General features: G+C 38.6%; 1 protein-coding gene across 1 annotated transcript in view; it reads right to left on the reverse strand.

Annotated features, from left to right (window-relative positions):
- Positions 1-22707, reverse strand: part of LOC136856927 (lachesin) — a 328011-nt gene that overhangs the window by 97466 nt on the left and 207838 nt on the right. The window contains exons 4-5 of the mRNA XM_067135191.2: positions 16702-16830; positions 11349-11486 (exon numbers count right to left, since the gene is read on the reverse strand). Coding sequence (XP_066991292.2) covers positions 11349-11486; positions 16702-16830 — 267 coding nt within the window. The remainder of the gene's footprint in view (positions 1-11348; positions 11487-16701; positions 16831-22707) is intronic.

Raw genomic sequence — 22707 nt, forward strand, 5'->3', positions numbered from 1 at the left:
ACGCTTCTGTTCTGTCAGTGATAGTCACCGCAGACGAGTGTGGCGTCGGCGTGGAGAAAGGTCAAATCCGGCAGTAACTGTGGAGCGCCCTACCACTAGACAACGCTGCATCATGGTTTGGGGCGCTATTGCGTATGATTCCACGTCACCTCTAGTGCGTATTCAAGGCACGTTAAATGCCCACCGCTACGTGCAGCATGTGCTGCGGCCGGTGGCACTCCCGTACCTTCAGGGGCTGCCCAATGCTCTGTTTCAGCAGGATAATGCCCGACCACACACTGCTCGCATCTCCCAACAGGCTCTACGAGGTGTACAGATGCTTCCGTGGCCAGCGTACTCTCCGGATCTCTCACCAATCGAACACGTGTGGGATCTCGTTGGACGCCGTTTGCAAACTCCGCCCCAGCCTCGTACGGACGACCAACTGTGGCAAATGGTTGACAGAGAATGGAGAACCATCCCTCAGGACACCATCCGCACTCTTATTGACTCTGTACCTCGACGTGTTTCTGCGTGCATCGCCGCTCGCGGTGGTCCTACATCCTACTGAGTCGATGCCGTGCGCATTGTGTAACGTGCATATCGGTTTGAAGTAAACATCAATTATTCATCCGTGCCGTCTCTGCTTTTTCCCCAACTTTCATCCCTTTCCAACCACTCCTCCTTGGTGTTGCATTTGCTCTGTCAGTAAGTGTATTTGTGATGGTGAATTTTCGGAAAAGGGCCCTAAAGGTTTCTATCATGACCATTTAACTGGCTTGTATGGATGTCCGGCGCATAATATCCGCAATCTTAAGTACAGATTTTCTAAATTCATTCGTGTAATTCTACATAACTTATCTGCCTATTACTCACATTTTGTTATGACAGACTTTGGAGCTTCGGGTGAAAAAATTGAACTAATCCCTCAGAACAAGGAGGAATATATTGCATTTAAAAATGCGTAGAAGTGGATGAGAGGCTTACTCTGAAATTGAGATTTATTGACTCGTTTCACTTTATGGCGAGTAGCCTTGATAAACTTTCAAGTAATTTGCAACCAGAAAAATTTACTGAATCTCGACGTGTTTTTCCTGAAGAAAACCAGTTTAATTCGGCGTAAAGGTATACTCTGTTTTGAACATATAGACTGCTTGGAACGTCTCAAAGAAAGCCTCTAACTAGTAAAACAATCATTTTACAGCTCGGTGAATTCAGCTGAAATTAGTGATGAGGCCTATTTACATGCACAACGTATCTGGGAGAAGTTCCACATTCAAACGCTAGGCGAATACTCTGACTTATATTTAAGAACGGATGTACTTTTGCTAGCTGATGTTTTTTAACATCTCCACTGTGTTTGCAAGAAAACATACAGCCTTGATCCATGCCAGTATTTTACAGGGCCTGGGTTAAGTTGGGATGCGATGTTAAAGTACACGTAACTGAATTTGGAACTGCTAACAGATATCGATATGGTGCATTTCATAAAATCATCTATTCGAGGTGGCTTAAAGCAATGTAGTGGGCGGTATTCTAGAGCAAATAGTAAGCACATGCCGAGTTTTCACGCTAGTCAACAATCTCAGTATATTGTTTATCTTGATGCTAACACTCAGTATGGGTGGGCAATGAGCCAGCATCCACCATAAAATGGCTTCCGCTGGCTATCGCAGTGCGAGATTGACGATTTACAGCTGCACATCCTAGGCGATGAAGGAAATCCTTCAAGTCGGCTTACATTATCTTAAGAGTTACACACATCTCATAATGACTTACCGTTCTGCCCTGAAATTATGAAGATTCCGTACATCACATCAACAACAAGCATGGCATACGCAAATTTGTATGACAAACGTAAGTATGTCATTCATTATCGGAATTAAAAATAGTGTTTGCAGCATGGTTTGAAGTTAACAAACATTCATCGCGTACTGGAATTTCATCATTCACCGTGGCTAAAACCATATATCGACCTCAACAATGTGTTAAGAACAAATGCAGTTAACGAGTTTTGGGAAGATTTTTTATGCTCGACGATGCCGAAATATAAATATTATATGCCAGAAAACTGAATCTTAATGAGGCTCATTATAGCTCAAGTTTCATTATGATATAGGTTCTCCACCAATGAGAGTTCAGATTTTCATTATGATTTGACCAATTAGATAAGGATAGCAAAATCAAACACGTGGGACACACATATTAACATCAATGCACCTTCTACTTCCAATATTCCACAACCACACGGCACATTCCCGCAAATTCACTTCACCAACTGTACATTAAACAGTTTTTATTTGAAATAAAGCTAGGTTATGATCACCGTCAATCCAAGCTTTCAAATATATGACATTTTCAAGGTCTCTGATCCAGTCACGGAGAATAAATAACCCAGTGCATGCGCTCTGCGCCTGTTCAGTAAACTCAACTGAAAAGCGAAATAAAGAAAGATATGAATATTTTAAAAAACTAGAGTTATGATAATTATCGTCGAGAATAAACAGTCGTCTGCAACTCGCTAATAATGGTAATTAAGACACTCGTATGGAAATTAGCAAAATCACTTCGCTCGTTTTATAAACCTACTCGAGTCTTAATTATTGCTATTATAGTCTTGTTGCATAATGTACTATTATAAGCTCATGAGTAACAGTGTGTTTCGTAAGACAATGGCAAATGTTGACAAACACGTTGTTGTGAAATGGATTACAATGTGGGAAAATATTTGGCAGAAATGTGCTGCTAACAATTTAATAAGTATACCTAATTTCCATACCTGTACTATTATACATGAAAATTTAGTCATTATACAGACGAATCGTATTACGATCAAGTACGACAAACCCATCTACGTTCGCTTTGCTGTACTTGAATCAGCTAAAACACTGATGTATGAATTCCATTATGATTATATGATGAAGAATTACACTGATAATATAAAATTACTCTAAACTGATACCGATTCATTTATTTACCAAATCAAAACTGATGCATATTACAATGATATAAAGATAGACTTAGGTAGGTTTGATACAAGTAACTACCCTGAAAATAATGCCTAAAATCTACTACTAGTCAAAAAAAAATTCTAGACGAATGAGCTGGAAATATCATAGATTTATTTTTAGGTACTAAATCTAAATCATTATGCTCTTGTATCAACAACAAATAAAGAGTTCAAAAGGTAATAAAAAGAACGGAGTTCAGAACGAGCTAAGTTTACAAAATTGTGAAAATTGTACGCATAATAATCCACCTATTTTACGTAAGCCAATGGCTGTTATTAGAAGTAAGAAGTATGAGTTTCACATTCATTTAATTAATAAGGTAGCACGTAAGAATGAAGATTGTAAACGGTTTGTCATTTTAAATTCTACCAACATACTGGCCTGGGGGCATACTGATAGGTACTACTCCACATAAGGCAGTTGATTTTAGTGTGTGTGAGTGTGTGAATAATGTTTGTGAATATTAAGCTGGAGCTATGTACATTGTAGTAAATGCTAATTTTAATCTGTATTATTTTACAGAAGTAATACAGTGTGTAATACATCATTTTGTAAATATACTTTATATATTGTATAAAAGAACTGTGAAGATATTAATCTAGCGTTTCCATTCTTCGCAGTAAACGCTTTTTAAAGCTGTAACTCAGTTATTGTTTTATATATATATGATATACTAAAACATTCTTGATTGATTTCTTTGTTCCAATAAGCCAATCCCTTTAATCATCTCTCCTATTACCTCATTCTAATTCCTAATTTAATCAATGAACATATGTACAGCTATCCAGAAAACATTATTTTACTGTGCTACAGGTAAGTATTATTCTATGCAGATGTTTTAAACGATTAGCCTTGCACCAAATGCATGCTTGTTAGATTAAGCTAGCACTCTTGTCCATAATCACATTGGCAGTTAGGTTAAGCTTGGGCTTGGGCATCAAAGTTGAGCCTGTAACGCCCTTGTTTGGTTAAGCCTAGAATCTAATCGAAGGCCTGTAAGGTTAAATATGGAGTATAATCCGTGCCTGTTAGGTCAAGTTTGCACTTAGGAACAGGTGGACGTAGTCATACGCTAGTAAGTCTATGAGGAGGAGGCAGAAGATTAGGAGGAAGTAAATTAGGAAGAGGAGGAGGAATCACTGTTCAGTCGCTCAGCTTCGAGCCCCAAAGATGCTTCCCAGTGTTACGAGTTTAAGCTTGTAGTCGAATCCGTACCTGTTAGGTTAAGTTTGCACTTAGGATGAGGAGGTAGTAATACGCTACTAAGTCCATGGGGAGGAGGAGGAAGAAGAGGAGAAGTGATTCCGCAGTCGCTTAGCTTCGAGACTCAAAGATGCTTCCCAGTATTACGAGTTTAAGCTTGTAGTCGAATCCGTACCTGTTAGGTTAAGTTTGCACTTAGGATGAGGAGGTAGTAATACGCTACTAAGTCCATGGGGAGGAGGAGGAGGAAGAAGAGGAGAAGTGATTCCGCAGTCGCTTAGCTTCGAGACTCAAAGATGCTTCCCAGTTTTACGAGTTTAAGCTTGTTGTCGAATCCGTACCTGTTAGGTTAAGTTTGCACTTAGGATGAGGTGGTAGTAATACGCTACTAAGTCCATGGGGAGGAGGAGGAAGAAGAGGAACAGTGATTCCGCAGTCGCTTAGCTCCGAGACTCAAAGATGCTTCCCAGTATTACGCCACTGTGAATAAAGCATATGTATTATGCCTTACACCATCTCCCTAGTCCCGTGCCTCCATTATGTGCCAAGTTCAGCTCCAAGTCTCCTGAGGGTACCTTTCAACATTACACCCCCCTATGAATTAAATGCACGTATTAAGCTTTACACCATCTCCCTAGTCCCATGTGTAGCCGGCATCTTGTTTCAAGTTTTACTTCTACCAATCTCAGCATCAAAGTCCCCTAAAGCCCCTAAAGTTTATCTGGGCCATGCCTCACCTTGTCTAGTTAGGTTAAGCCTAGGATCGAATCTTAAAATTTAGTCTGCAAAGCCCTTGTAAGTTATAAGCTGTAAATTTCATTTTTGTTGAGTATTGAAATGCAATTATAAGAATAAATTAATAAGAGGGTCAACTTTTTCAATACAATATATCAAGTAAATGATATTACGTAAGTCTTGGGACTAGTTTCGGCCACTTAGTGGACATCTTCAGCCAAATAAAAGTTAAACGGATTATATGATAACTAAAACATAAAACATATGTATACCATACAAAGACAATGTTTTAGAAATAATTATAACATTAAAATATACATAATAACAGAAATTGAGGTTATGATCTTCTTGTCATAATATGATATCTTTAAGTTGACTTAGGACCTCAGGCAAAGAAGTAAATGTGGAAATGATAGTCAGAATTAGGGATGAATATATATACAGAAAATAAATTAAAAAGGAGAAAAATTATTTATGAGACTCGCCTCTAATGTCTGATATAGAACAAGCACGGACTAGCTGGAGGAAGCAAGCAAGGTAAGCTAAGGAGTAGATAGGGAGAGGAGGGGAGGGGGTAAAGAATGGAGGGGAGTCTCATAAATGACAATGACAGAGTCCAAGTATGTGTGTAAGGAATGGCGAGCATAGGCTGTACAGAAATGCCCGTGATGGTGTATTCCTATCCATAAAAGGTAGCCATTTACTTTTTATAGGTTTTCAACCTGTGAGCTTAGTAAGAAATACACCGGGCTGCAAGTATTGGCATCGAATCGAAGACGTTAGGCTGGACAAAGAAGATGACTAACTGTGAGGTGTTGGTAAAGGTACAAGACAGGAAGCAGCTGCTCAGTCAGCTCAGGACGATAGGCCATGGCGGGATGATGACTGAAGTGATTGAAGGTAAAATACCAGTCAGGTCCTCTCGAAAAATACCAAGAAGGACCTTCATGAAGACATTTCTTGAATGTCTGAATATGCTGCTGAAAGAGCAGCGGCAAACTGAATATGTCACGACGATGAGTGTGTGAAAAATGAAACTTACAGACAGAAACAACTAACTTTGAAATGAATTAAGTATTCTTTACGAAAGTAATGGCTTATACCCCCTCAAACACTTTGTCAGCATATACAGGTGTAACGATAAGATACAAGCAAACTAGGAAGACTCTTCACACATAGAAGAAGAAAATATGTTACAGGCACATGGATCTGGAAACGGTTTACAATGCTACATACTTCGTTAATGATGGCAAACACACAGGAAAAGAACGTACCAGCTTACCACATGAAATGTTCAATGACCTCCGTTAACACTGATAAATGGATCAACCGGCCGCCAGAGCATCCGGAATTCTGCGAGCGCGTAGTACGCTCTCTTCCCGTGTGTTTCCCATCATTAATGTGTCATGTAGAGTTGTACATTACGCAACAAGCCTATAATGGCAATATTTAAGACATGAGTATGTTTATAAAACGAGCGAAGCGAGTTTCATAATTTCCATATCATTATAGTTGTACACGATTGTTTATGCTCGACGATAATTATAACTCTATTTTATTTAAATATTCACACATTTCTGTCGAGATGTCGCTTGACAGTTGAGTTTACTGAACAGAGCTCTGAATGAAAATCTGAACTCAGATTGGTGAAGAACCTGTATCATAATGAAAATCTGAACTCTGATTGGTGGGGAACCTCTATCATAATGAGCTACATTAAGTTTCGGTTTTCTGGCATATAATATTTATATTTCGGCATCCTCGAGCAATAAGTGAGTTATAACATGTACATAAATATTTTCTGGACGCATCTTCATATAATACCTCACAGTTTAGTGGTCGGAGGGCAGTAGAATGCATTCATGATATGCCCTGCCAGTCGTAAGAGGTATGGTGACTGAAAGGGATATTTAAGGTGAATTTAAGGAAAATGAACACATAGAAAATTGTATTGATGGACCGTATATCCATAAAAGGCTTGGAAGCGTGAAAAATGTTAAGAGAAGAGGACGGGGTTGGAATAGCGTTGTCAGATACATAGCATTAGAACTAGGCCATCGATACTTTCTTCCTGTACGTTTGATTCATGTTCCCTGATAATTTTGCAGTGCTTTATTGATACACCTTGTGTGGTTTAGCAGTTATAGTCGTTTTAGTGAAAGCTCAGGGGTGGTTTAATATTGCACGACGAGGAAGGAGCGCGCCAAGACGCAGGAACTTGCATAAACATTGCACGTTCAAACATGAGGAGGTGGAATAGCGAACGGCGTCTATCACCGGAGATCCCACGTAGGGTTCACGTGCTACCTCAAGAGTCGTACGTCTATATCCTTCAAAATAATTAGGGAATTGGAACTTCTACCAGCATACATAAGAAACCTTTATTCGAATTAATTTCGTGGATATCTTCCAGGTGGCTGCACTGCGTCGTGTGGGCTATCGGCTGTTTCTTCAATGATATCGATTCTTCCATGGATGGCTTCTCTTATTTAACGATGTACGATGTACTGAGCAAAACGTGTTCATTTTATCATACCAGTATGTATTTATTCCATTTATTTATGGCTTTATAAGTATCTCGCTGTCTCTTACACTTAATCACATTACTGATTAGAGGTTGGATTTGGCAAATAAGGTGTAAATCATGATGGTGATGATGACAATGAAGAATAGGTTTCAATATTCAATCTGTGCTGAAATACTGGAAATATGGTAGCTTATAAATTAAACGTAACAAGATTACTTACAATAATAATGGTAGCACTAACGTTACAGGAATTGATCATAGTACATTGTAAAATATTTCCATTACAAAGCGTGTTATTCACTTTTAATTCATATTAACACATCAACTATTGGACTTGTGATTATCATTTTAACTATGTTGGCCCTCAGTTTCAAGGTCCACAGCGATATCTCGGCGCACCACACCGACTGGTAAAATGTACCTGCCGCTCTCGTTTTCGCTATAAACCGAAGGTAATGAATCATTATGACTTCAGCAGACTTACAGAATGCTTCGCAGATGTATGCGAGAACCGTACCGTCAAATGAGCGAATTTGAAAGAGGAGGCATTATTGGCATGAGAGAACGTGATGCATCCATCCGGGAAATTGCTGCTCGTGTGGGACGAAGTGTGTCGGCAGTGCAACGGGTGTGTACAGAATGGTTCACAGAAGGCTGTAGAACACGAGAAGATGGGTCTGGTTGCACCATACAGAACATCCCCCGAGAAGATCGACACCTCACCCGAATGGCATTGCAGGGCAGATTTACGTCCTCCTCGTCTCTGGCGCAACAGTGGAACAGTGTAACACATCGTATACTATCAGAAGTGACAGTCCATCGCAGTTTATTACGATCTGGGTAATCGGCGCGTCGTCCACTTCTCCTCCTACCTTTGAATAATGTGTATAAACATGCTAGACCCCAATGGTGTATGAATCGACGTCACTGGGGACCGTAATGGCAGCATATAGCGTTTTCGGACGAATGCAGGTTCTGTTTGTTTGAAAATGGTGGCCGTATTTTGATTCGCCGCAGACAGGAGGACAGGTAATGCGATGCCTTATGGTGTGGGGTGCTGTTGGGTACAACTACAAATCACACTTGGTCGTGTCCAGGACACTGCGACCATTTTGACCTACGTGAGTGACATCCTGTTACCCCTAGCCATAATATTTCTCCACGACACCCCAGACGCCATACTTCAGCAGGACAATGCGCGACCACGTGCCTTATTGTTGTCACAGGATGTCAGACTGTTGCCCTGGCCCGCCCGATCACCGGACTTGTCGCCAATAGAAAATGTGGGGATATGTTGAAACCACGGGTGCTGCGCTGTGACCCAATGCCAACCACCAAAGATGAAATGTGGAACCATGTGAATGCAGCATGGGTAGCTGTTCTCCAGGACACCATTCGGGCGTTATACTTGTCGATGCTATCACGCTTGGAACAAGTTATTAGTGCTCATGGAGGATCCATTGCCTACTAGGCAACAGAATACATGCTGAACCTAGGTGACTGACATGCTAATTGTTTCTGCAAAACATACTAATGGATATGTCCCGTGGATATGAACACCCTATCTCTAGTATTTTAAGGTGTTCTGTTTTTTATGAACATGAGCGTTTATAAGTGGAATCACAGATAAGGCTATTTGCGGATGATGTCATTCTATATAAATTAGTAAATGAGTTGCAGTATTGTGAGCGATTATATAAGTGGATTCACTCTCTATTTGCGGATCATGTAATACTATATAGAGCAGTGAATGAGTTGCAGGATTGTGAGCGATTGCAGCGGTACTTAAACAATGCGAGATGGACAGCAGAGAATGGTGCGTATTTAAATGGAATGAAAAGTCACGCTGTTCCGCCAAGACGAAAAGTCCTGTCATTTTTAATTATTGTGTTGATGAGGTGATAGCACCCCATGGGGAACACTGTAAGTGCCTCAGTGTTAATATAAGGGATGACCTTCAATGGGGTAATCTCATTAACGAGGTAGTTAAGTAAGGATCCCATAAACAAGGTAGTTAAGAAAGGTTACAGAACTCCTCACATGGATACGAGAGTATTTACCGGTTGTAGTAAGGATGTAAGGAGAGGGCGTATGCGTCCCTGGAAAGACCGCAGTTTGACTGGTAAGACCCCGGTTTGAATTTGGTTCCAGTATATCGGACCCTCAGCAAGACTTGATACGAAAACTGGAAAAAAAAATCCAGAGGAAAGCAGCACAATTTGTTCTGGGTGATTTCCGACAAAGGAGTAGTGTTACGAAAATGGTGCAAACTTTGGGCTGGTAAGACTTGGGAGTAAGGAGAGGAGACGCTCGGCTATATGGTATGTTTCATGATGTCAGTGCAGGGTTGGCCTAGACGGATAAACTTGAGTGGAGCTTTTAGAATTTGGAAAGGTTATAAATTGACGATAAAGGTAGGTTTGAAGAAGACAGACTGGGGCAAACGTTCATTGATATTGCGATATGTAGTGGATTAGAATAAATCATCCTGGGAAAATTTCCTTAAATTTCCAAGTTATTTTAAACTATTTAAGAAAAAAGTTAGGTAAACAACTGATGGGGAATTTACCACCTGAGCGACAGCCCTAAATGCAGATCGTTGATTATTTACTAATTTATTGATTGATTCGGCCCTTGCAACTTTATAACCCCTTCAATATAATATAATATAATCTATAATTATAAAATAAGAGTTTTGTCTCTACATTGCTCAGAATTGAAGAAGAACGCTATTTCTGTATCGTTCATGTCGTCAGTAACAAGGAAACGCACTTTTCAATTTTCCGTCATCTCTTTCTGTAAGTCTGTCCGTCCGTCCGTCTGTTTGTCTGTCTGTAATGTATGTTTATATGTGTATCACGAAATAATGGCTGAAGTAAATTTAATGCAAATCATTATGTAAAGTCGTAGAATAAAGAAAGTACCACAATCTAGGCTTATAAATAATGCTATTCACGCTAAGTGAAATGGTAGTTTATAGGAAGACCTTACATTCAATTCTTAAAAATCTATGCTTTAGTGGTCTTATCGACAAACGCTACATAACTAGTCTTATACAGAATTGCATTTCCGATCATTTATATCTTATACTTTTAAACTGTACCGGCTATGATAAAATATCGATATTTGTTGCTAAGTTCATACTAACGACGAGCAACGAGAAAATGGGTGAACAGAATTCATTTAATGAAATATGGTGTGTAAAGTGGGGGAACAAAGAACTACAGTTTGGACTATAAATACTTTTATTCACGCTGGATGGAATGTAGTTTAGAGGTAGGTGCCTTAAATGTAATTTTTAAATACTTATGTTATGAAATTTAATAAAATCGTATTCATAATGTGTACGCGACTTCATCTAGAATTCAGTATACAATATAGAATTCCGAAGACAAGCACCGGTATATCAGACAGCATAATATAATGACCCCTGTGGGTGGGGGCGGTAGAACAACACCAACGGTATCCCCTGCCTGTCGTAAGAGGCGGCTAAAAGGGGCCCCAGGGGTTCTGAAGTTTGGAGCGTGGGTTAGAGATCACGGGGTCGTAGCTGAGTTCTGGCATTGCTTCCACTTACTTGTGCCAGTCTCCTCACTTTCATCTATCCTATCCGACCTCCCTTGGTCAACGCTTGTTCTTTTCCGACCCCGACGGTGTTATGTAAGGAGGCCTAGGGAGTCTTTCATTTTCACGCTCTTCGTGACCCTTGTCTTCCTTTGGCCGATACCTTCATTTATCGAAGTGTCGGACCCCTTCCATTTGTCCCTCTGATTAGTGTTATATACCTGTAGAGGATGGTTGCCTAGTTGTACTTCCTCTTTAATCACCACCACCATAATATAATGTAATTCAAAGTTAAACTAATTATAATATTATATTGTGTTCCAACTTACCTTGAGCTATTATTTCTCCTTTCTCTCTAGTCCAGTAGTTAATGGACTTCGGGTAGGCTTCCGAGTGACACTCTAATGTCATTTGTTGGCCTTCGTGCGCCCCCACCAACTGGTTCTGGATCCAGATCATGGGTGGAACTGTAGACGTCAAAATATATTTTACTTTGTAACAATGTTATGAATAAATACCTCTGCACTTCAATAGAAACGAACTGTGTCATTTTTCACAGTGAGATGTAATGAAAAAAATATCAAGAGTCAGGTAGCCAGAATCTGAAGTGATGCGCAAGGGAAATTATATTACAGCTTACATCGTTTGACTTCAATTATGAAAAAAATACATTAGATGCACACGCAATATTAGAGGAAAGTAGCCTTTTTTGTTTGTAGAATACTTTCAATATTATCAGAGATTCATGTCTATTAATAGTATAGATTGGTTCAGAAACTATTTCTGTACATTGAAGAGCGCAATTCATATTCATAAAATACACATTTCTAACTAAAACTAGATTTTCATAAATTATTCGAATTGGATCCCTAATATGGGGTGGTCCTTATTACGGGGTGATGGAGGATTCTAATGTGGGATTGGATTTCTAAGGAAAATACACAAATAACTACAACTGCAGACAAATGTACTGAATAATGCATTTATTCAACAGGATGGATGTTCCAGCTCTGGACGAACTTGCCACTCCCAAGCTCGGTTGCTTGTTCATCATGGGTATTTAAATATAAATTAAAATATTGAATTATTATAATATATATATATATATATATATATATATATATATATATATATATATATAATTCGCTGGGGCCATCAAGGACCATGTTATGTCTTGTTGCATTTGACACTGAACTTGGCCTTCTTTAGAGCCCAATTTTCCCTCATTCTTTGTGCGTGGGCCTGCTTACGCTCCTCTGTCCAAGGGATACCGTGTCTTCTCTTCGGTTGCTCGTCTCGGTTTAGCCCGTTCGTCAATATTTCCTTGCGGAAGAAATATCTGTTAAGGGCGTCTTCAGCTGAGATATGTAGCAATTGCAGGTCTTCTTTGGTATTTCTAAACCAGGGAATTGTGGTTTTGGGGCTTGAATCAAAAAAGTGAAAGATTTCTTTAGTTAACTTTCTTCCGTCCATTCTTTTCAGATGACCGTAAAATCGTGCCCGTCTTTTTCTGATTGTGTCGGTAATTTTCTCTATTTTGCTGTAGACTTCCTTGTCGGATCTCTTTTTATGGATTCTATTTCTATACTTTGATCCCAAGATTCCTCTCACAATTTTGCGTTCTCTTTTCTCCAGTTCTCCAAGGAGTCCTTTGTTGGCATTTAGAGACAGGGTTTCGGCTGCATATAGAACTACTGGCTTCAGAACTGTTTCATAGTGACGTATATTGGTGTTTTGGGAAAGGCATTTTTTGTTGTAGATTGTGCGGGATGTTTGGTAGGCTATTTCCAGTTTGCGTACTCGCTCCTGAAGTGCTTCTTTGTCCAGTCCATTTCTCATGATGATCCCACCCAGGGATTTGAATTTGTCTACTCGGGTGATATCCCCGTATTTTGTATGGAGTTTTGGTGGAGCCTCTTTGATGTTAGTCATTACTTCTGTTTTCTCAAACGATATCTGCAAACCAGTTTGTTCGGCAATTTCCTTTAAAATTTCAACTGAGCTCTAGCGGTTTCTATATCGTTTGAGAGAATATTATTATTATTATTATTATTATTATTATTATTCAGCTAGCAGCCAGTTATTTTCCACAAATAATAAACGAAAATAATTCTAATAATATTCCCACCAAAACAAACAACAGGAGTTTCCTAATATGGGGTACCCCATAATACGACGTCCTCACTACCCCACAAAAGGGAACTTGCCATGTTGGGTTACTCATGCTTTCAGCTAAACTAGAATTGCAGTTAAGTCAAGATCTAAAGCAGCAATTGCTTCATATTCTGTCACTCAAAAAAGGAAATTTGTCACGAACAAAAATTACCTACCTACGTGTGTAGGCAATGAAGTCAGTATGAACAAATTACCTCGAGGAGCGAATTCCTTTCTTCAGTTCACTATAGCAGTATCCCACGCAAGAATGTGGTTACCTCCTGGTAGAATGCGTTTCAGCATGCGCTCAACGCTGTTTCAGAACCTCTCGGCTGAGATATTTAAATATCCCACAACAAGAACCACCCCATATAAGGATACTTTCCTCTACGCCTGCAGTAGAACCTCTGTTAATCGAAACAAAGGGGACGGGGGAGTTTTGGATAATCAAATTTTCGGATAATAACTGAAACGTCACTTTTAGAAATTAAGAATTTTTTTTTAAGGTTTAGATGAAAGTAAATCAAGACACTAGGCTACATATATAGTACATTTTTGCCAAAGTATTTTAATACTGGAAACTTGAACTAGTCAACTGTATTTAAAGAATTCGACGACGTTCGATAGAGCATGTAATGTTAATATTCTCAAGGACCTACTACTTTATTTCTGAAAAAGTCTTCTATTTTCTTTTGTTTCCTTTTTCTCCGATAGTTTGCTAGTGACTATATCACGCCACCGTATCATCAATAGAACGTCAGGACAACATTACAGATGATGTTTCTTTAATTCGTTTTTGTAATTTAACCACATTTTTTCCAATCGTTTTCATTAAACGGTTTTTCTATTGAAAGAGTTTCGGATAACGCAGGTTCTACTGAATCTGAAAATGAAATACACATGTGCTGCCTTAATTTCTAATAATCTTCCTTATCCTCAATTCTCTGCCTAAATTTCTAGAGAAATAGAACTTAGTAAACATTTTAACTCATTTCTTCCCAGTGGTTACGTTATTGTGCATTAAAATGTGTAGAATTATTTCAAACCTAAATCAATATACCTGTATATCCATTAAGACTTTTGTAAGTAAGAATACTGAAAACATTTAGATTTTCTTTTCAATGAATGTGTTTTAAGAAAATTTTCATTATCACATATCATCGCCTAAGAAGCATACCTTTTATCCCAAAATTCTCTTCCTATGGATTATTTTTCTTGACTGGTCACGCCTTCTAGCCCTGTATGGATAGGCAGTCCATCAGAACAATTTCCGTTGTGTTGATTTTGGTATGGCTGTGTATAAAGGAATATTAACGTTATATACAATACACTATACGAGTGCGTAATAGTGTCATGAAAAACACACTGTATGCTCGGTTCATATTTGTCGAGCATGACCAAGTTCGCTTCTGAAATGCGAGGCGAATCATGCTCGTTCGACCTTGCCCCTTGATCATCGCTCCTTCACTCACTATCTCAGTCACGGGAAGAAGTGTTCCCCTCCGTTCGTCAATGGTGGAAGGATATGATAACACATCAACAATATCTACTTCGCCAAAATTAGCACCGATATTAATCCGTTCGTGCTCTAATTCTTTAAAGTCTTTCCCGGCAACAGTGTTGAATGGTCGGAAATCTTTGCCACACACGAAAACACACGTGCTAGTTATGGTTCACTTTGTATTGCCGGGCAATGCTTGGCGAGAAGCGCTAGCATTAAATTTGTAAACGTAGTATTTTAAATGATTTGTACCGGATTTATACGTTAACAGCGCATTGTCTGTTTCACAGGAAGCATACCCTGTCTGCTGATATTCTGCAATGACCACAAATAGGAACTTCTTCTAAACATCAGAACTGAGCACATCTCTCTTGATTACTACTGTATATAATCACTGTTTTGAAGTTTAGCCATAACGCTGTCCGTCGATTCACGTGGCATGATAAACTTCAACTCAAAAGTAATGGTCAACTCAACCATTCCATCTTCCTTTTATACCTCCAAATTGTCCGGTTCCATGGCTAAATGATTAGCGTGCTGGCCTTTGGTCACAGGGGTCCCGGGTTCGATTCCCGGCAGGGTCGGGAATTTTAACCTTAATTGGTTAATTTCGTTAGCACGGAGGGTGAGTGTATGTGTCGTCTTCATCAATTCATCCTCATCACGACGCGCAGGTTGTCTACGGGTGTCAAATCAAAAGACCTGCATCTGGCGGGCCGGACCTTCCCGGCACTAAAAGCCATACGCCATTTCATTTCATACCTTCAAATTCCCAGCCTTCGCTCTTTGTACACAAGGGCTTACTCATCTCTGGATAAACCACATTGCTTGCAACATCAGTAAAGCAAGCAAGGTCGTCCACCCTAGTTAGCAAACTTCTCTTCGAACTTGCCCTATCAAACGAATTGGAGCAAAGTTGGACATTTTAGATAATACACTCCACTCATGCGTAATGGTGGTTGCTCCGTCTTGGTTACCCTTCTCAAGTTCGAACAATGCGCGCCACTAGTGCGTAAATACGTCATGCAAACATACATCCCGAAGTACTGTAAGGTAAGGTTCATTGTGCTTTACACGTAAGAATGAATAGGAAGAAACCTGATTTGATGGACTGCATACCCGAAAGAGGCCGAGAGGAGTGACCACTCTTAAGGAGAACAATAGCTAGGAAGAGCATTGTGAGATACTAGATTTTGCTGTAACAATGGCGATATATTTCACGTATGTTTAAAGGAATTTTGTTTTGACACACATCTATTTGCTTCATATAACACAGTATGAAATGTTAGTGGTGAAAATTTGGAGTCAGGAAAAAATAAAATAAGTCTATAGGAATACCAGTGATCCTACCTGAACCTACAGTGGCTCAAAAAAGTATTGGCCTGCTCATAGCCGTCATATGAACGGAACTCTATGGTACAAATAATGATGCATATAATGGAATTATACATATGCAGATATGTAAGACAGTTAAATACATCAGTAGGTTGAATATATAGCCAAGAAGATTCACGCTGTTTGCAAACGGACCAGTAATACAACGGCGTGCGTCATTACACGCCAAACAAGTATTGGTCTAGTACACAATATCATCGTGACATCGTGCTGTCTGCCGCATCTGGCTCATTGTGTCTGTGCTGACACGTCGTAAGGTAATATTCAGCACTGTTTCCGTGTTCGGCTAGCAATGGGAAGTAAAATGAAAGAAACAACCGTGGAAGAAAGGAGGATTTTAGTGTGATTATTTCAGGAAGGTAAATCTTTAAAGGACAGAAGTGAAATTATTGGAAGAGCTGTTACAACCGTTAAAAATATTGTGTACAGATACAAACGAACAATGACAATATAAAAAGGACGAAGAAGTGGCCGTCCCTCAAAGTTATCAGTACAAGACAAACGGCAAATTGTGCGTAAAGTGGCCCGAACTCGCCAATTGAAATCAGTGAGGTAATTAAAATATAAGTTATATGTTTCAACTGTGTAAATAAGTAAAGTCTAATATTATAAAGAGTTGAAGTAGTACGTACAGTGCACGATGAGCATTATTCTTTTGCTGACAGTAGGTGGCACCCCGTTAGAGGCTATACACAGGTAGGCTCCCATGTGCAGTCTGTTGACGCGAGTTATGTTGAACACAGGACCCTCGACACTCGTTACTGAAACAGCAACAAGAAAATATCTGATCTCGCTGACATGTTCAAGTTATAACAACGGATATACAATGAAGGTGACAGGTGCTGAAAGAAGAAACTATAGTCCGTTTTATCTCAAGTTACATTACTTGTCGTGGTTTCCACTTGCAGTCCTTCCTGGCGGAACTCCGTTCATGGAAGGCTTAGGAAGTATTTATTTTGTCCAGCTCGAACGTCGTTTCCTTTCCTATAATTCCCCACTCTCCTTCGACGGGGATCCCAGACTGTTCTCGGTTTTATCGTTAACATTATCATTTGTTAATTAGGAAGCCACTCTTTACAGTGCTGACTCAGTTAAATGCAACTGAAGAGCTTTCCAGTCTGTCAAACACACAGGTTAATGTAAATATTGTACTACACTATACCTGTAAAACACATTATTAAAAAAGGATAAATACGCCGAGATCGTCAATTTTAATCGGACGTCCGGAAGTAACAAAGTAACATTTCGTTGAAAAGAAATATTTTCTCCGCCAATCCGATTGCACCATCGTCCTTTATATAACAGTGTGTGTTTTTATCCCTTGTTAAATAATGTGTTGTTTTACAGGTAAGTTATAGTGTTATATTTAACGTTCGTGTTCGATAGGCTAAAGAGATTTTAATTTGCATGCAGCTGTCATCATTAACAAATCCGTCGCATTTAGGAGATTACGCGATGACAGTGCAATGGTATTAAATTAACATGTAAGTTACATAATTACAGGGAACGAATACATGAAAAAATATTACAAAAAATGTTACAAGTACATAATGTTTTGCGCTGGGTGTAACGTCATTCGGGAATTCCCTCTAACTTTGAAGAAGAAAACTTGAAATGTGCAGTATCAGGCTCCTTGCCTCAAAGGTCAGCGTTGAGGCATCGTTTCCGAGAGAACAGTTTCGACTCCGAGCTGGGTCGGGAATTCAACCGAGCTTTGTTATTAACTGTGAATCGGGACTGGGTGTTTGTGTTTTTTCCAACACTTCCTCTTCATATCCATACAACACACCATATTATCAAACACCACAGAAAAAAAAAAAAAAACATTGAATACTTTGGTATCGGGAAGGGCGTAGTTGACACTAACGACCTCACCGAGAAAAGCGGCGGAAGAAGAAGCTTTTTAAAATTTGCTTTATGTAGCACCGACACAGATACGTCTTATGAGCACGATGGTATAGGAAAAATCTAGGAGTGGGAGGGAAGCGGCCGTGGCCTCAATTAAGATACAGTCCCAGCATTTGCCTGGTGTGGAAATGGGAAACCACGGAAAACCATGTTCAGGGCTGCCGACAATGGGGTTGGAACCAACTATGTACCTGATTCAATCCAAAGAACAAGAAGATGTCAGTCAATTAATAAAATGCCGTACGTGGACATATTTAACGAGGAGAGTATCTTGTTAAGGTTAGTCAGAGGGGAACTCGTACAGAGAGAAGACATAAATTAAATAGGGTAGCATACTTGTGTACCATGAATAATTTAGTCCTTAGAATAATTATTTATTTATTTATTTATTTATTTATTTATTTATTTATTTATTTATCTATTTATCTATTTATTTATTTATTTATTTATTTATTTATTTATTTATTTATTTATTTATTTATTTATTTATTTATTTATTTATTTATTTATTTATTTATTTATTTATGTCTTTCTGTACATGACGGTACTCAGGCTATGAAGCCTGCTATTATGCCAAACCATATAATTGTACACCTGTGTAAACAGAACATTATAACTCCTTAAAATTAAAAATAAGTTTAGTATAATATAATAATAATGTAATTTAACAGAAATGTAAAGTTCCATAATTTGTTTTTAACATTTTAAAATTAATTTATAGTATTTACTATTATTAAACTATAACTCGAAATTTGTCAATGTTACTAATTTTACATGTACATTTTATTCATTTACTTAATCTAACATTTGAGGGTACTTCTTGAAGTAAATTATTCTGAATGTAGATAAACGTTCCAGCACATTCTTTTGAATACCTTTAGGTTGCTTATGTCTCTAATTTCAGCTGGGAGGGAATTCCAGGAACGTATGGTCCCTGGTACAAATGAGTATATTTTATTATATTTATTTTATTTATTATTATTATATTTATTGATTATATAGTATATTATTGTATATTTTAGGAGAAATAATAATAATAATCATAATAATAATAATAATAATAATAATTTGAAACACACACTTACCACTGTCCCTGGTTCATAAGTATAGTATTAGGTTTCATATTTTTATTTTTATTTTAAATTATTTATAAAATTAGAAATAAGAAATGAAAATGTTCTGTAAGTGGGCAGGAATGCATGTTGAACAATAAATAAATAAATAAATAAATAAATAAATAAATAAATAAATAAATAAATAAATAAATAAATAAATAAATATTAATCAGTAAAGTTGATTAAGTTCAACATTAGAGTGACTATATTTAACAATTTGCCTGAGAAGTAAAATGGCAGATTTAAATCAATATTTCCCACTAGACTAGTTACTTACCAAATTCACCAAATATTACCAAACCCAAGCAAGTACTGCAGCAATATTTTTGAATCCCTTATCTAAGTATATTACTACCTATAATGAAACGTAAGGTACATCAGTGTCCTTCATACTACCAAATAACCCGAACTTGATAAATACAGTAGCTTAAGTGCGGTCAGTACCCAGATTTGGGTGATAGTGGGTTCGCACCCCACTGTCAGCAGCCCTAAAAGTGGTTTTCCGTGGTTTCCCACTTTCACACCAGGCAAATGCTGGGGCTATACTTTAATTAAGGCCACGATCGCTTCCTTCCTTCTCCTAGCGTTTTTGTATCCCATCGTATCCAATAAGACCTATATCGTAAAGCAAATTATAAAGAAATGAAAAACTACATTAAATGTTGACGTCAGTAAATTGGAGAAACTTTCACGAAGGAAATGACTCCGAAAAGTACCAGCTCTGAATTTTATAATAGGACAGTGAGAATGAAGGCAATAGTTCAACTCAATGAAAATAATGAAAAATGCTGCCAACATGCAAGCTTATTGAAAGGCTTTTTTTTTTAAATCGACAGTTACTGTATTTTCACTATACGGTGGCAACCTGCAATATAACCTAACAAAATATTATTTGTTTCACTAGTAATGGGGGAGAGATGGTCTTTGGGAACATTAGCTGCATGTGCCCACCATAATACATAGTAGCAGATAGTTACGTTCTATCTGTATTTCACACACCCATTGCTACACAAGATGTGACCATTAAAGGTGAGAGAGGTTCTTCCACACAACCGGCTTGAATAGTCGGACTCGCCTCATCAAGCAGACGAGACAAAATTCTCTCGAGTTCTCCCGCCATAACATTTTACTTGGGACCATCAGCGACAGAGGAGCCATAAATCTCAATGTCCTCAGAGATAGCGCTGCGCACAATCGATATGTTTGAGATTGCACACACAAACACTCAGCTCACCTCAAGGAATACGATACCTGGTCGGACCTCGACGTGTGAATAAGGTACGGGGATAGTGGCAGTGGTGTTAATTGTTATATCGTCACAGTTACAGCAATACCTCGTATCTTCCAATGCTCTTCCTATCCATTGTTTTCCTTAAGACAGGTCACGCCTTCCAACTACATCACAACAACATTCGTTGCGTTCATTTTCCTATGATTATTCTTAAAGGAAATTTAACCCTAACACACCGCGCTGTAGAAATGTATGTGTGTATGCCGTATCCTACAGTATAATGTATTCAAGGTTCTTTTTCTTTTACACATTCTATACACTATAAAAAATCCAGAAAACATTAAATACCATAAAGGCATATATTTGCAAATGGAACAAATATAAAGTGGCATAAAGAGGAGCTAAATTTCCAGAAAATATTAATTGGATACAAAATTCTAATGCAAAACCTGTGGCTATAAATAACCATAAATAGTTTAATAATTGCTTCATCCATTCAGTCGAAGACAACTGTTCTAAATTTCAACAATTAACTAGTATGGCTATTGAAAACCTGATAAGCTAAACTTTCAAACTGACCACATGTAACTTACATTTTAAATGGAGAATTGTTAACTTTGAAGAAGTGAAGAAAGTTGTTAATAATATTAAACCTTCAAACAGCAAGGATAATTATGGCTTTACCAACAATAATTTAAACTCGCCCATTAGTTCTATCTCTTTTCCTCTGACCTGGCGAGTTTGCCATGCGGTTAGGGGCGCGCTGCTGTGAGCTTGCATCCTGGAGATAATGGGTTTGAGCCCCACTGCCGGCAGCCCTGAAGATGGTTTTCCGTGGTTTCCCATTTTCACACCAGGCAAATGCTGTGGATTTACCTTAATGAAGGGCATGGCCGCTTCCTTCCAACTCCTAGACCTTTCCTATCCCGTCGTTGCCATAAGACCTATCTGTGGCTGTGCGACTTAAATCAAATAGTTAAAAAACTCTATTTCTCTGACAAAGATCATAAATGAAAGTCTTCAAACTGGTTACTTTCCAGAGCAACAAAAAACTAAGTTAGTTCCAGTGTACAAAAATGGTGATAGGTCAGAATGTAGCATCTAGCCTTCAGTCTCTGTTGTTTCCATTCCCTCAGAAGTTTTTGAATATGTAATTCTAGTACAAATTTATGAATAATTTGTGTCTAATAATCTTTTTTCATAATCAAAGTATGGCTGGCTATGTACCGGGAAAATCAACAATAAATGCACTGAATGATGCTGTTAGTTATTTAATGAGTAATTTTGAGTAAACATATTATATTAAGGTTTCCCTTTGTGACCTAGGTTGGATCTTTGATAGTGTGCCACGTGCTATTCTACTTGATAAATTAGCATGTTACGGCATTTCTGGAAATTATTTTAATTTTGTATTATACCCGGGAGGTACAGCTGCCCCTATTCACGCAGTTTTATGCAACCCGCAGATTATAGTCGAACCTAAAAATATTGACCTTGACTACTCGCTACAATGTCTGTTCTTACAACGCTCTCCATAATTCGTTTATTCGTGTCAAGCAAATCAGCATTAATGATAAAATACCAATTGATGGTAAAGGATCGTGAAAATTATGTGTCGCAGAAACGTCCTGTACAGAGAATATTATTGGTGAATGACTAGAAGTAGCAGCAACACAACAGCGCTAAACAGCAAACCGTGATAGCCGAGCTTGCTAAAAGTTAGAGGACAGTACCGGTGTTCGTTAGTAGGCGGTTCGAGTCCTGTGTACGACGAATATTTTTATTGCGTTGTTGATGTTCGTCAGAGTCGTGTTGTTGACGACAAATCTAAATCATGATCAGTTCTCATATTGCAGGTACTCAGCTATGTTTGTTTTTAAGGAGCTCTTAAAAGAGCTATTTGCAATAAAGTGAGATTGTACCGACAGCGGTGCGATGGGCTTATGCATGGCCATTCGATTAATGAAGCAAATGTTCAAAATGACCACCTGCTTCGTTAATGCACATCTGAGCACGGTGGAGGAGAGACATTCTTGCTTGCTGGAACATATGTGGTGGAATCTGCCTGCAGGCTTCCGTGATGAGCCGCCGTAAATGATTCGGGCTCTCAAGCTCCTGCTCATAGACTCTTTCCTTTAAATAACCCCAGAGGAAAAAGTCGAGTGGAGTAAGGTCAGGTGATCTAGCCGACCATGTGACCGGACCAACTCGTCCAATCCATCGTCCAGGATATGTCCTATGCAAGTGGTTCCGTACTGCCAACGACCAGTGTGGGGGAGCTCCATCCTGCTGGAACCACATCCGTAACCGTGTCATAAGGGGCACATCCTCCAATAAGAGTGGGAGGTACTCACGAAGAAACTCTAGATAGCGTCGTCCCGTGA

Source organism: Anabrus simplex, chromosome 1, assembly GCF_040414725.1.
Source record: "Anabrus simplex isolate iqAnaSimp1 chromosome 1, ASM4041472v1, whole genome shotgun sequence".
Taxonomy (NCBI): domain Eukaryota; kingdom Metazoa; phylum Arthropoda; class Insecta; order Orthoptera; family Tettigoniidae; genus Anabrus; species Anabrus simplex.